The sequence below is a fragment of the Erithacus rubecula genome, assembly GCF_903797595.1.
Source record: "Erithacus rubecula genome assembly, chromosome: 15".
In the NCBI taxonomy this organism is placed as follows: domain Eukaryota; kingdom Metazoa; phylum Chordata; class Aves; order Passeriformes; family Muscicapidae; genus Erithacus; species Erithacus rubecula.
The window spans coordinates 6,227,642-6,242,514 of NC_136667.1; the positions used below are offsets into that span (position 1 = coordinate 6,227,642).

A 14,873-nucleotide genomic window follows, 5' to 3' on the forward strand; every position below is an offset into this window, starting at 1 on the left:
TTGTGGCAGTTTACAGCCGTTTCCTCAGGTCCTCTCCCTGCAGACGAGACCGGCCCCACCGCACTGCGCCCTCCTGTGAGGGGGTGATGAGTCCCCCCGAGCTCCCCCATGGGGCTCGTTCCCCATCCCTGCAGGATCCTGCAGGATCCCGCCGCCTCTCCGCTGCTCCCGCAGCGCCGCCCGCGCGGCAGCGCAGCCGCGGCCGCCCCGGATGGACGCGGGAGCGCCGGCGGTGCCGGCAGGGCGGGAGCGGGCGGAGCCTGCGCACTGCGCCCCGCGCTCCGCGGCCCGCCCGCCACTCCCGCGGCCCGGCGCTGAAGATGGCGGAGGGCGGTGCGGCGCCCCCGTCCTGCGCTTCCTCCTCCTCCTCCTCCTTGAAGGGGCTGCGGGAGCAGATGGGTGAGAGCGGGCAGGGAGGGGGAGCACGGGGGGTGTGCGTGTGTGGGTGGGGGGGTCCGGCGGGCCAAGGGCGCGGCTGGCCCTGGCTGCTCCCCCCCGTCCCGCTGGACGTCCGGCCCCGTCCCGGGGCGGGGAAGGGGCGCCGCGAGCGGAGGCCGCCGGCGCTGCCCGGCCCGGCCCCGCTCCCGGCCGGTCCCTGCTTTTCCCGCAGCTCCGGGCGGGGGTTGCTGGCTCGGGACCTCCCGCAGCTCGTGGGCGGCGGCGGAGCGGCTGCGGGAGGATGCGTTACACCAACCGCCCGTTTTCCACCGGCTCGACAACTTGTCGGTGTCTGGGTTTGCTCCGGCGCTGTGTTGGGTGCCGAGTACAGAAGGCAGAGACAGTCCTTGGTACTGATTTCTAGTCCAAGGTTTAATAATGCCCTATTTTATTTTTTACTTTTTTAACTGGTGTTGTAAGAGGGCTAAAGAAGCTCTGCTTTGGTTTGGTCTTTGGCTGTGTTTATGAGCCTATTTATATTTAAGGTCCTTAGTAATATACTCTGCAGCGAGTATTGTGCATGCACGATAAGTGTTTGCAGCAGAATTTCATGGTACATCTCCACACGAAAGCTTTGTGGGTGAGCCGTTAGAAAAAATAAACATTTTCTTATCCAAGTCACAAAAAAAAAAAAAAAAGTCAAGAAACTTGTGGTTTGATCTAAGCTAGCTGACTAGGACTAGGTGCAGCAACTACTCTTGAGAGCCTCTTTCATGATTGTTTTCAGTGTATCTGTGTAATTACATAAAGAAGAATGCTGGCAAAGGGTCCTGAATGCACAACTCTCACCTGGCATTCTTCTTCAGTGTCTTGAGTGTTGGAAACACTATTTACCTCTTGTTTCTGTTTCAAAATTAAGACAGTTTAGTGCTTCAGAAGGATAAAGATCTGCCAAAAGATAGCACTTCTCACCTGCACAGGCTAAGTCTGTTTGAACCTTATTCTTCCTGCTAGAACTGCTGGATTTTATTTTGCATATTGGATGCACTTTCATGGTGGCTACTAAGTTTTTCTAAGGATGGGTGCCCATATTTGCTGACAGTTGTCATGACCTAGATTTAGTCCCAAAACCAGAGAGGAAATGCTCCTTGGGCCAGGCAGCTCCATCTCCCTTCAGATATGCACACGCTCTAATATGCACATCTGTGGCAAAAACAACCCCCTTCACTAGATCCTGGAAAGGCTAGACCTTGAATTTTTTTTTTTTTTTCCTGAGGGGGTAGAAGTCACTGAACCAGAATCTGAACTTCAGTGTACATAGAATGCATTTGTAGCAGTTATGTGCTCAAAGATAAACTCAGTGCTAATGTGCAGTGAATCAATGCTGTCTGTGAGCTCACAGGCCACTCTGCAGCTCTGCTCCTGACCCCTAGTCACTAGCACTCCCTGGAGAGAGCAAATGATGTTTAGAAATCATCCTTGCAATCCAGTGGTTGGCAGTGGAATTCGCAGGATAATTTGCCACATTGTTTGCTGCTCTTTGGAGAAGTTGTGAGCAGCAACCAAGTCTGATATCGCAGCTGTTTGGAGAAGATACAATAAAAAAAAACCAACTCGAAGGAACCTTGACGTTCAGTCCCACGCTGCCCTTCAGCATGTTTGGGGAGGGATATGACTTCCTGCTTCTCTGAGCTCGCTTGGCTGTGTGGGGGACTCCTCAGTTCCAAAATACCTGCTCATGACAAAGCTTGCACCCAGTCTCTGCTCCTCTCTGGGCAGTTGTGTGCTCTGCTGTCTTAATCAATCTGGAGAATGAACAGCTATGCAAGATAAATACAGTGTTGTGTGCCTTCTGTCGTTTGTCAGGGAACTTCTGTCTGGGAATCTCACATTTAAAGACAATAAATAAAGAGCATCTTGCTGAGAAAGCACAGGTTTTTCTGGCAGCCTGGCTAAGAGGTGTACATATATAACATTTGTATAGTCACCTTCTGCATAGGTACCTTTGTGGGTCCTTATTAAAAGACACCTCTGGGTTCTTGTTCTGTTCACTTTTCTCTGTGACCAGCCTCTTGATACTGCTTTTCTCTGTGATGTTTCTCTGTAATTGGTACTTGTTAATTTTTAGGCATTGCACATATGATTTCCATGGTGCTACTTGTAACTAACTTCCAATTTCATGTGTTTGACAAGAAAAATATTCTCTTAAATTCAGTCTAGGGTTGAGGTAAGGAAAAGGTGTTTCTCCTCCTTTGAGTATCAACTGTAATTAAGATTCTGCTGGCCAGCTCATGCCTGCAGTGCCAGTTCTACAGTTCCTTTGTAATAATTTTCTGCCCTGACACACTTGTCCAGCCTTATTTCCTTTATGTGGATGACAAAAAGCAGAATTTGTACTATAGCTAGAAGGCAGTTAAAGTACAACTAGAAGGCAGTTAAGGTTTCTGAATATCACTTAACATTAGAAATAAATTTCAGTTTTACACTAAACCAGCAGTGCATAGATGGCAGTTGCTTACCCCATTTTTGTTATCCATGCTTGCTGCTGTCATCCCTCAGGGATGAAGAGGAATTTTTGATCCTATTCTAATACCATAAGTACTGCTGAGCTTGTTAAGATGTGAGAAGAGGGGAATAGTCGGGTACTTGTGGTTTATCCAGTAAGTGAGGTTTTCCTTGAGTGGTGTGGGTAATCAGAGGAAAAATACCTGTAATTTAAACTGCTGTAGCCTACATTTAATGTCCTCATTTTCACTGGAATACTGAAAACTCCTATCTTTTGTAGTGTGGGTGGTAGAGAATGTTGTTTTTTTTTTTTTTTAACCAGAGCTTGGTAAACCTGTGCTGTTGCCAGTATTTCCACTTCTGTACTGAATTGCTGTTGCAAAGGTTGTTCAAAACAGTAGATTTTAGTGCTATACATAAATATTTTCCTTTCCAAGATTTGCATCATCTTTTGGGAAACCTCAGGTTTGGGGGAAAAAAATAAAGTGCCTTTTCTACAAATCTAGCTGCAGGCATAAATCCCATGACCTGCAGGCCCTGGTTTGGTTGGAAGTTTTCTGATAAAACACCAGCTTCATTCCATGGAATCAGTTTTTTCTCCTTATGTAAGTGACACTGCCTGACTGTCCATCTTTCCCAGACCACAGTTCTTAGCAACAGCTTTACCAAGTGCATGTACACAGAGCTGGCATGAAAAGAAAACTGCATGGATAACTAACAGTTCAACTTCAGTGCTCAAGCAGGTAGTCAGGGACATGCACAGATTTACCTGGTCTCTAGGTAACAGTTATAAAACATAACTTAAGGGTATAAGGTTGTACCAACACCTGTAGGAGTACTAGAGAACTCCTGATCCCACAGCAGCAGATAGTCAGAGCTGTCTAGAGGGAATTACTTGGGATCCAGGAGTATCTGCCAGTCAGACAGTTGTTAAATCGACCTGTGCATCAGAGCTGCTTGCTGCAAGAGAGAATTTACTTAAAAATGTGGATGCTTGAAAGCCTTTAGGATTTGCAATGTCAGTAGAGGTGGGCTCCAGATCTTGCCTGGGAAGCAGCAAGACAAGGAAACCATTTCTTTGCCAGATTTCTCACAGTGTGGGAGTGCTACATGAAAAGCATCTTGAGCATTCAGTTGTTATCCTGCATTGTGGTGATGTTTGAATGAGTGACTGGTACAGGTTCCATCTGCACAGCAAAGGCAGCCCATGACTGGGATATTCAGCTGATGCTCACTGGGGCTGGCCTCAATTTCTTGTTTTGTCAAACTCCTCAGAACTTTGGAGAAAGTTTTAAGGTTTGTTTTTTTTTTTTTTTGTGCTTCATCTTTTTTTCCCTGCATAAAATTAGTAAGACTGCTCTGCAGAGTGCCAAGGTGATAAATGCAAAGAACTGCACAGAAATTGGATTTCACATAGATCTCAGTGGTGAGAGAACATTCCCAAATCAGGCTGAGAACTTAATGTAATTGTGATGGCTGTGAGCCCTAATTTCATTTTCTTTTTATTCAGAGAAATACAATCACACGGGGTAGGGATAATTTCATGCTGATTCATAAAGATGAATGCTGTGTATTTAGATGCTTAGCATTCTGAAGATTACTTCCAGTTATAAGTGGTTTATAAAAGTTTTTATTCAAATTTAAAACTTTAAATTCTTGAGATTTCTCCCAATGCATTCAGGAGAAATATCCTCCTTGCTGTAATGGGAAAAAACAAACAAAAATCCCACCCAAACCATGTGCATTAACAGCATATTTTTTTCAGTTTCTTACGGAGAGTGAGTGTTCCATTCTCTGCATATTTCTTTATGTGTTGAAATTGCAAAATATAAATTTGGCTTCCATGTTTCAATTCAGATGAAACTATTTAGCAAATAATGACTTGCAAGGGTCATAACTCCAATGGTGAGAGCCCAGAGATGCTGTGGCTTCCACTGTCCCTAACTTTATAGTCTTAAAATGTGGCTGGAATGAAGGACTGCTGCTTCTTCATACACTTGTGTTTTTCAAAAAGGAAATGGGAATATTTAGACTATTAATATGCTATTATTAATTTTCAGTTCTTTAGAGTGATAAGAGAGTAAAGAAGGGTTACTGTGGGTTATTATAAGATAAATGGAAGAAATAATCTAGGTTAGTCATAATAATAGAGGTATCAAAAGCTGCTGGTGGTATTGAAATTTGATTAAATAATTGGAGATGCTTGCAGTCCTCTTTTGAAAGGACACCCTGACAAATAAAATTCTGAGCATGCAATTTTAATGAGTTCTGTGAATATGACTTATCAGATTACTTATGGTACTTTAAAATCCAACTGGGACTGCAAATTTCTTGTCTGCCACAAATAAATTAGTGCCATTTAGCTTCCAATTATGCAGCTTACAACCAGATTAATCTTAATTGATTATATGCTTTCAGTGTGTTTGCATATGCCTGTCTTATAATCAAAACCTTTCTAGATGCTGGTGTTTAAGTTTTTTGGAGTGTGGAATTCATGGAAAAAAAGAAGTTGCTCAGAATTGTTTTTGTTAGAAAGAGATAGAAGCTGTGTTGGGGGACACAAGCCCTTTTAAGAAAGGGTGACCTAGTTGCTTGACATTTGTTTTCATCTAAATTATTTTTTATATTCCAGTTTATTTGGAACTTCAGTTTTCTAGGTGAAGGATCTCCAGCTGATGTTGCTTTTGAAGAGAACAGTTACCAGTAGCCATGCTTAGAATACCTTTCTCTGTTCTCATAGTGGTTTTTGCCATCATAATTCACAGGGAACTTCTAAAATACTCTTTTATGAGTACTTAACTGACTCTTAATTTACAGACACTCTCTGTTGTTTAAATGCACTGACCTGAATCTTGGGAGGGAGCAGAGATATTGTAGTGGCTTGTTCTCTGGGCAAGTGTTTCAAAGCTTCCAAGTGTTAAAATTCTTCTCCGAAGCACAAGAAGGGTTGGCTGCAAGAATCTAGAAATGCTGCAGGGATCTTTTATACTTAAAGAATATAATTTAATATAATTCATTAATTTCAAACCTTATCTTCTGTTTAGTTTTGCCAAGAGAGCTTCTTAGAGGAACATTTTTGCAGACAGAGTTGATCAATAATATGTATGTTTTGTTCTGGACATTAAAACCAAGGACATTCATTTCCAGACCAGATCAGTGAGTGTCACCTTACTCACTTTCAAATTTCTTTAAAAGACTTTCTGCCACTGAGTAATGAATTTAGAAAAAAATATAGTCTTTTTATTTGTCTCTTTAGCTCTTTTTTCCTACTTGGTTTTTTTACACCATTTGCCACTTTTCACTTATCCTTCAAGCTCTTTGGGGCAGGATTGATTCATGGTTACTTCACTGGGGTCTTATATTGCATGTAGTGGAGTGTAATTTTTTAATCAGCTGGATGAACTCTACAGCTTTAAGAAATTTTGCAGTTTATTGCCTTTTACATTCTGCACCCCCCTGTTCTTCTTTAGATGGAGGTTTTGCTGGATTAAACACACTGTGGACCTGTCAGTGTCCTGCAGCACTTTTCTGTATTGAGTGATTTGATTTGAGACTGGCCTGTTGGGGGTAAATGCCAACACCAGTCTCTTCTTCTGAAACACACAGACAGTGTTTGAATGAGCTCTAAATTTTCCATGAGAAATTCACCGTGTGCAAAAAGCAAAAGCAGTAGTTTTCACTGCTGTCTTGTAAAGGACCTGCTATCCTTCCACCAAAAGAAAGCTCAAAATGCTGTTTTCTCAGGGTTTGTCTCGAGTTGTGACTCCAGTGCTAGGCTGTGGTCTGGGCTGGCATTGTTTGGGCTGGGTGAATTAAACAATAGCCCCAGCCTGCAAACAAGAAGACAAAAGCATTTTCAAGGCCATGCTTCTAGCAAGCAGAAAAGCTCAGACTGTTGAGGAAAGAGGGAAGTCGTGGAGAGAAGTGAGCTAAAGCCAGTGTTAGGGATAGTGCACTGTAAGAGAAAGAAACAACACAATGACAAAAACAGATGTGAAATAAGAGAAGAGAGCAAGAATTTGTCTTGAAGTTACTTTTTGCCATGGCTGTGCAGGAGTGTGAAGAGGAGTCAGCATTAGGCAGCCTCTGGAACTGCAGGAGTAAAGCAGAGATTTGTCTGTAGCTTTTGCCAGTGCTTGAGCTGGAATTCCACTGGGAGCAGAGCTGTGCAGAGGAGGTTAAAGTGAGGCTGCACTGGCATCTGTGAAACCAGTCCAGCATTGAGGGACAGCATCTGTACTCCTGAGACACTGGACAGTGCTATTGAATAGAGAAAATTATTTGTACAGCAGACTGGTTACTGATAATCTTCCATTCTGTTTAAAACTCCACCATTTTACCTTTTGAGTTTTTCTGCAGCTGTTAAACCTGTGTCTAATTCTGTTTGATTGGGAGTGTTAAATCTGTATACATCTATATATAAGCATTTATGTCACATAACTAGTAAAGTTCACAATGAACCCATTTGAAATTATGTAAGGGCATATTCATTGCATAGACTGCTTTCATTTTAGTCCTGTGTATTAGGATACTTTGGAATTTCCAGTTTGCAGAAACAGGTAAATATTTCTGCTAAACTTGAGAAGATTCACAAGGGTCTTTGTGAGAGTAGAGTTTCTGCTGTCATTCCACGCAATTTCTTTCAAGAGATTAATAATAATAATACACCTCACTAATAAAGAACCCCAAATTGTGGAAGCCTTTTCTAGATATGGGGATAGATTTAGCTTGTCAGTCCTGTGTGCACAGTACAGACAGTGCTTACTTACAATGGCTTCTGCAAGAGTTGGTGACATGTCTTTGTCTTTCTAAGCACTGTGCTGGCAGTTGCTTTTTCCATTAAGTAGCAAGAAGCATAACTCATGGCTGAGCAGTGTAAGTGAGGTTAAAATAACAGAATACAGTGACAGTGAAAGTCAGTGAGACTCCACAGGTGTGTTTTCAGTAGTGTTCAGACAGGTGAAGGTGGTAAGGATGGTACTTGTCTGATGTGGCTGTCAGGCAATGGTGTAGCATATCTACTAAAAGTTTCTGAAGATGGATGCCAGTTCTGTTAAGGATAAATTTCAGTGCCTTGGTCTGTGCTTGTATTACACTCAAGTTTGGTTTAGATTATGTGCTTCCCCTAGGGCACAGTGTACAGAGATCAGTCAATGCAAAAATTAACTAGCAACCTTCTTGGTGCCTTTCTGGTCATGCCTTAGGTGACCATAATATGTCTTTGAGGTTGCTTCAGCTGTATCTTCACAGATTTCCTTATAAGTAATATTGCTTATTATGTGAGTTTAAAAAAAAAAAAATTATATGTCTTAATCTGAATGTGGATCTTTAAAGATAAGTAAAAACTTAAGTTCTTGTAAATATGTCTCAAATACTTACTCGTGGAGCTGCTAATTCATGTACTGTAAAGGAATGCCTGTGTTGGATTTTCCAGTGAGATCAAAACATTGTGATGGACTGAAGAAATCACCCTGAACTGCCTTGAACTGTGGGAGCAAAACCAGATTGTTGTACAGAAATGGCTTTAAGTGGGGGAAAACACATACAGGTAGTAAAAGAGGTATCCCGTGTAGGGAATAAATACAGGACAAAGTTTGCAAATTCAGTCTGGGGTGGGGATAAGACAAGGGGAAGCTCTTGCAGCCTGCTGGAGCATGCTCTGCTTTCTGGAGATGTGTGTGTTTTCCATCTGGTGGCTGCCCAGACAAAACAGGAGAACCATCTGCCTTCCAGCTGGTCTGTCAGAAGGTGCCTACCAGGAGCTCACGTGTTTTTATGGAGCCTGTCAGTCCTTGCAGCCCAAAGATGGGATGTGAGCATCAACTGGGAGAGACAGAAAAGAGGAATGCACCCAGAGAGGGCTTTCTCTTCATCATTAGAAACTTTGTGTTGTCCATTTGTTTGTGTGAAGGTGCATCTGAACAAGGAGTAGTGGTGTTAAAACCAATACCTAATTTTCCTTAAAGCTTCAAACATATGATCTTGCATCCATTTGTCTTAAACTATGTTAATTAATTGAGTGGAAATCAGCTTAAAAGACAAGACGTGGAAATCTCAAACTTGAATACTGACTTTGTTCATCTTTCCTGAAAATATGTACAAAACTTATTAAAGGGATCTGTACACCTACTGGCAAACAGTAACTCCCTGTAGTGGAGCAAGACAAAAATGGTGTCTTGCAGAATTAGCACAGTTTGCTATAAAATCAGAGGTATTTTGCTGGAAAGTTCCTTTTTTATTCATGAATTGCTTATTGGCTTCTTGTTACCTGTTTTAAACTTTTATGGAAACACTTAAAATCATAACAATGGATAACATTCAGGAACTCTTCTAACACCCCTTATTTCAGAGGCTTAGTCTGGGATTTCTTTGTTTGTTTGCTTTGCATAACTAGTCATTAAATCATAAGAAGCAGAAGGATTGCTGGGAAAGTCAGCACATTCTGCTGGAAGGGAAGGGAAGGGGAAGGGGAAGGGGAAGGGAAGGGGAAGGGAAGGGGAAGGGAAGGGAAGGGAAGGGAAGGGAAGGGAAGGGAAGGGAAGGGAAGGGAAGGGAAGGGAAGGGAAGGGAAGGGAAGGGAAGGGAAGGGAAGGGAAGGGAAGGGAAGGGAGGGTGAATGGAGCTGGATCATGGGGAGATGATGGGGTGGGAGCCCTGAACCTCACTGGGGAAAGGGGCAGAGCCACTTCAGTCCCTAATGAGGTTTACTAAGAACAGCAGCAGGTTCTCTGCCAGTCCTGGCAGGGGCCAGGGGTATTAGCTGTGTGCTGGGGTTGAAATAGAAATCAGGGGTTATTTTTAGCAGCGGTCTCTTCAGGGCATATTGGAAACCTGATCAGGGAAGTGCTGTGGTGCTCAGAGTGAGGAGGCACCTCAGCACCTGCACTGCCAGTGGATCGTGAGCTGGAAGTGAATTTGGAGAGTTGGATTTATCTAGAATGTCACTTCCTGGTGCTTCTGTGGGTTTGGTTTATCTCCAGTTTGCTTGGCCAGACCTGGGGTGCTAAATGGTGATGAGGGCACAGGAGGAAAAACTGCTTCCCAAATTACCTAAGCATTTCATGCTTCAAACAGCTCTATTTTATTATGCACGAATGCAGACATTATTATTGGCCTCATGCATGGCTTACACTTTTATTAATTTTACCTGGAGCGTTTCAAGGTAGGATTCTGTAAAATAAACACACACATTATGCTGATCACAAAGTATTGTTGTGAAAGGCCACTGTGGGAGGGCAGGCTCAGAATAGAAATGAGATTTAATTTGACTCTAAGTGAATTTTTCTTCTCCAGGGAGTTTGCTGAGTATGTCCATGCAGGCACCCCCCCACCCAGTAATGCAGCATGTGACACAGATTCTAGTAAAATGGTTTTTAACTGGTTTCCTGTTCTGGGGTATTCTGGTTTATTACAGAAGTATTAGGCTTATTTTACAGAGATCTATTTTGTGGAAAATTCTTTTCCATGAAGCTTCACTCCATAGAAGACTGCTACATTCATTATGGAAAACTGGGCAAAGAAGTTATAGCTATCTGTGCCAAAATACCATTTCAATATATTAATTATTAAGGTTTCTTTCATCATAACAAAACAAAATAAGATAGGTATTTTTTGAGGATTTTGTAATACAATATGCAGTTCATTTTCTTTTACTATGGTAAAATGTGGACTTTGAAAATCACAGTTTGTATTGTAAATTTACCATGAAATTTTCAAGAGCCATAAAACCTGTCTATTGATCATGGACTTGGTGAAATTGAGCTCACATATCTCAGGGTTGTATCTAATGTGATGTATGTTCCCTTTTTATTAATCTTTTTTTCAAATCACCAGTTCACATTTGATTCTGGCTTTCTGTTGGTTAAATGGATCACATCCATGTGGCAAGAAGGTGCACACCTTGTACCTTAAATCTGATACTTTCAAGTGTTTCTATGCAAATAATGAAGCACTGAAGGAGTGAATGTGTAATATTTTATCTGACATTAAAAACCCCTTGATGTGCAAAGTCCTCTGGCTGGGTATTTCTAGCCTTTTTTCACCTCTGTGTCCTCTGCAAGCTGAACTGTTTCTATAACCCATTTTCCTGCCTTATAGAACCTCAAGTAATCTTTTGCAACCTTAATTAATTAAAATAAACTGACTAATTGCTTTGCAGATGTGACACATTTTTAAATCAGTGCCTTCTAATCACAAACATTATTCCAACTGTATGTTTATTTTTGATTGAGTAAATAAATACATAATCCCCCATATCCGTCATGACTGGTTTGTTCAGGAAGATTTCTAATAGTAAAATACTTCTGCAAGTAAAATACAATTAATATTGTACCTGTTTAATTTCTTCTTGCTATAACTTCATTATGGAAATTTGGATATTTAGACTTGGAGCTGAGGCAGAATTCCAGTGTTGGTCTTAACTGAAGCTGGTTTAGGTGCAGAGTGAATTTGTTCTTTGGGTATAATGTTCTACCTGGGTTGAGTTGGCTCAGGCTGCCTGAGCTTCTCTGTCTCTTCCCTTGAGGAAAGATGTACCTGGATTTCTGTATTTGCCTGAAAATCTAAGTGGTGTTTGAAGAATCTTCTGTTCCTTCAACCCTTGTGATGTGTGAAGGTGGAATTGTCTGTGAATGTCCTGGTTGTGCATTTCTGCTCTCAGAACACCTGCAGTGGGGCTGCTTTTCCTCTGGCTCTTTTCACTTTTATTTGTGTTAGAATAGATAATTCTGTTGTTCTCCATTTGGTGGTTTTTTGGGCTGGATTCCCATCCATGTGACATGCAACAGTGTACAAAAATCGGATTTTTGTCTGTCTTGTCTGATCTAGATAGTTGAAATGCAGTGAGCCCTTTTTAAACTGGTTTTTTGCCAATTGGTAATCTCATCCTGTTGTAGTATATCTGGTCTCTGACTTGTTTGAAAAAAGCCTCAGATGTATAGGATGGGGTTGAGGAAGACTTTTGTTTGCTGCTGCAGTGAAAAATTAATTCAAGGCATGGCAACAGCTGCGGGTGACAATTTAGAGTTGCTGAATGAGTATTGTAATCAGCATTTATCACTGGAATCACATGGGATTAAACACTTTGAGGTGATTGTTCTTGGGCACAGCCTTAGGGAGGGTTATTACCATGACACAACTAGTTGTCATGGCAATGCATGGAGAAGAGGGAGACTCTTCCTTCCTCTTTTGCATTCTGCACTACTCCTATTAAAGGGAACTCAGATCATTGGCAAAGTTGTAGTCTTCTTTTTTTAAAATATAACAGCAATTTGTACTATTGGTCCTTCATATTCTGGTACCAAAACAGAGAAAATCTGGGTAAATTGAGGCAGTGAATTAGTCTCCCTGACTTGTTAATGGGTTTTGTTATTTAGTGAAATTAATATTAGTAGCATTTCCTTTCTGTGTGATTATCTGTGAGTTGTGGCCCTGCATTTTGCTGAAGTTACCTTGGTGAAACTCAGATAAGGTGAATGGGTCTCTGCACAAATGCTCAAATTACTGTTTTGGAATCTAATTTATAATTAAAATTTATTTTTGAGGATCCAGTTTCAGAAGTATGTTGTAAGCATCCCTTAATGGTATATTTTATGCAGCTAATCCCCTTTCTCTTTTATGTCATGAAGTAATGACAGGTCTTCATAGACCTCTCCCTGCTTGGGTCTCATCAGAATATGATTGTAGCAGTGCTAATGGACTATTACATACCTGTGTCCAGCCCACAAATGTTCATGTGGTAGCAAAGAATTTTTATTATTAAGTGTAAGTCAGACATAACTGCAAAATAATGGGCTTTGTCATAGAAGAGTTATTAAATAAGTTTCATCTTTGAAACTCTATAGTCTTAAAACATAAGGTTTGGTAAATGTTTTTACAATGAAAAGCAATGCCAGGTCTCAAGTCTGATTTTACAAGTTTTTCCTTACAAGTTGAGCAGCCCTCACTAAGTTATTTAACAAAAGCATCAGCAACCTCAAATAGAATTTTATGTATTTATTTTAGATATTTATTTAATGATTTTCAGTTGTAGAGCTTTTCTTACTGTGGATTCATTCTTTTCACAGTTGCTGCAGCCCAAGCCATAGCAGAAGAAAGAAGAAGCCAAAGTGGCATTAGCCCTCTTACAGTCCAGACCTCAATAAAAACAGCAACTAAACCAGGTATAATTAAAGGTCCTTGCTCTTAATGAAGTGCTGGGCTCACAAGGGAGAGTTAGTAGGCATTTAAAAAGAACATATTTAGAGAGAAGTTTGCTGCTTTTTTTTTTTCAGGAGGCATCAGAGCACTTGGTAGATGGTTTGTAGGTCTGGTTTTGATGACAGATTTTTGCTTTTGACTGGCTTGGAGTTCTGTTGAAGTTGCCTGTCTTGTAAACAGGGCATGACAGCAGAGATAAATTATGGTAGTTGGGCAAGTTACCAGCTTACTTCCTGCTGAAATTCAAGTTTTCATACCTGCAAAGACTGCTTAAGTCTTAGCTCTGCTTAGTCTGCAAATGAGCTGTCCTACAGTGCTCTGAATTTGTCATGAGAGGTGAATTATCTGTTCCCAGATGACATTTTCTTAAATTCCTGTCATTCTTGTTCATGGGAGTTAATATGTACAAGAATGAGGATCAGAGCTGAGTTTGGAATAGGATATGTTCTCACACATCTGACTTCTTAGGCTTTCTTTTGATTATACCTGTTGAGCCTTTAATATGATGTCTGCTTTCTCTTGCATCTATTAAAAATAGTGTTGTGAGGGAATGGAATGGGGAAAAAGGAGGTTGTTCAGCTTTCTTTCAATTTTTCAGATGGTATCTTTAATCTCTGTGTAGAATGTGCAGTGGTTGGGTGGTGTGTGCATCTCTCAGGAAGTTTCATTCTCCTTTTGGCAGTAAAGACTTTCAACTTTTTATTTGATTCTGCATGCTCAAAGTCATTGATAATTACATGCCTTCAATTTTGTTTTGACAGTGATAGATGGTTCCATGCTAAGAACAGAAGAAAGGCAAAGACTGGCCAGGGAACGTAGAGAAGAGCGGGAAAAGCAACATGGTATTTTCATGTTTCACTTACAATATCATTTTCTAAAATATTTCTGTTAATGGAATTACCTTCTCCCTAACTCCATGTTCTGTCACTTTTTGTCAGCTTACTGGGGGCAAGAGACAAGTTCTGCTCTTGGTCTTGCATCAGTGAACCTGAATTAATTTTTGATTTGAGAGGAAAATACTGTGGAGTGTTTAGCTTGTTGAAGCTCTATGTCATTTCTGATCTTCCATTTCTTAGAGACCACCCAGCAAATTTAGTTAATTCCTTATTGAAAGCCTTAACAAAAACACTTTGGAAAATAAAACTTTAACTGAGAACTCCTTCCTATAGCCCTGAAGACTGACGTTTGGAGAATGCTGATTCAGAGAAAACCAAAAAAGATTTAGCTACTTGAATGGCCTGTTTGCCTTGAACACTGCTTCCCTTGTTTCCCAGCACACAGAAGTGACTCCTGTATTGAAGTGTCAGCAGTATACACTTTATCTTAGCAGGGAATCTGAGAGTAGACAACAGCAGAAAACTCTTGCCCAGCTTTGTGCTGTTTGTGATGTGAATCAGTGCATGTGTGTAGCAGGAGATGAAAGGGTCACAGTGTGCCCTGCAGTCCTGGGTCTTGGGCTCCCAGCTTGTGAGGAGAGATGTCTCTCTGAGCTGTAAGTTTGTTTCTCAACATAAAAGCAAAACCCACAAGTATAGGAATTACTGTGTTATCTTAATATGGGAATAGTGTGCATATAAAATTCAGAAATATTTTGGGGGCCCATGTGTAGGAGCTGCCTGTACATTGTTGGTGTGATTATCTGGTCTCTGGGTTCATTTCACCTGTCTGGCCATGGAAAATACCCTGTGCATTCTAGCTTTGTGTCCCAGGACATGAGGCTTCCTGTTGAACTGCACACAGCTGTTCCTTGGTGGAGGCTGCAGAGAATAGTGATACAACTATTTTGAATTCTG

General features: G+C 41.3%; 1 protein-coding gene across 20 annotated transcripts in view; it reads left to right on the top strand.

Annotated features, from left to right (window-relative positions):
* The first annotated feature begins 243 nt into the window (after positions 1-243).
* MAP7D3 (MAP7 domain containing 3) overlaps positions 244-14,873 on the top strand; it is a 44,475-nt gene continuing 29,845 nt past the window's right edge. For all 20 annotated transcript variants that reach the window (XM_079318858.1, XM_079318873.1, XM_079318874.1 and 17 more), the window contains exons 1-3: positions 244-399; positions 12,948-13,043; positions 13,842-13,922. In XM_079318858.1, the coding sequence (XP_079174984.1) occupies positions 321-399; positions 12,948-13,043; positions 13,842-13,922 (256 nt within the window). In that variant the 5' untranslated portion in view covers positions 244-320. The remainder of the gene's footprint in view (positions 400-12,947; positions 13,044-13,841; positions 13,923-14,873) is intronic.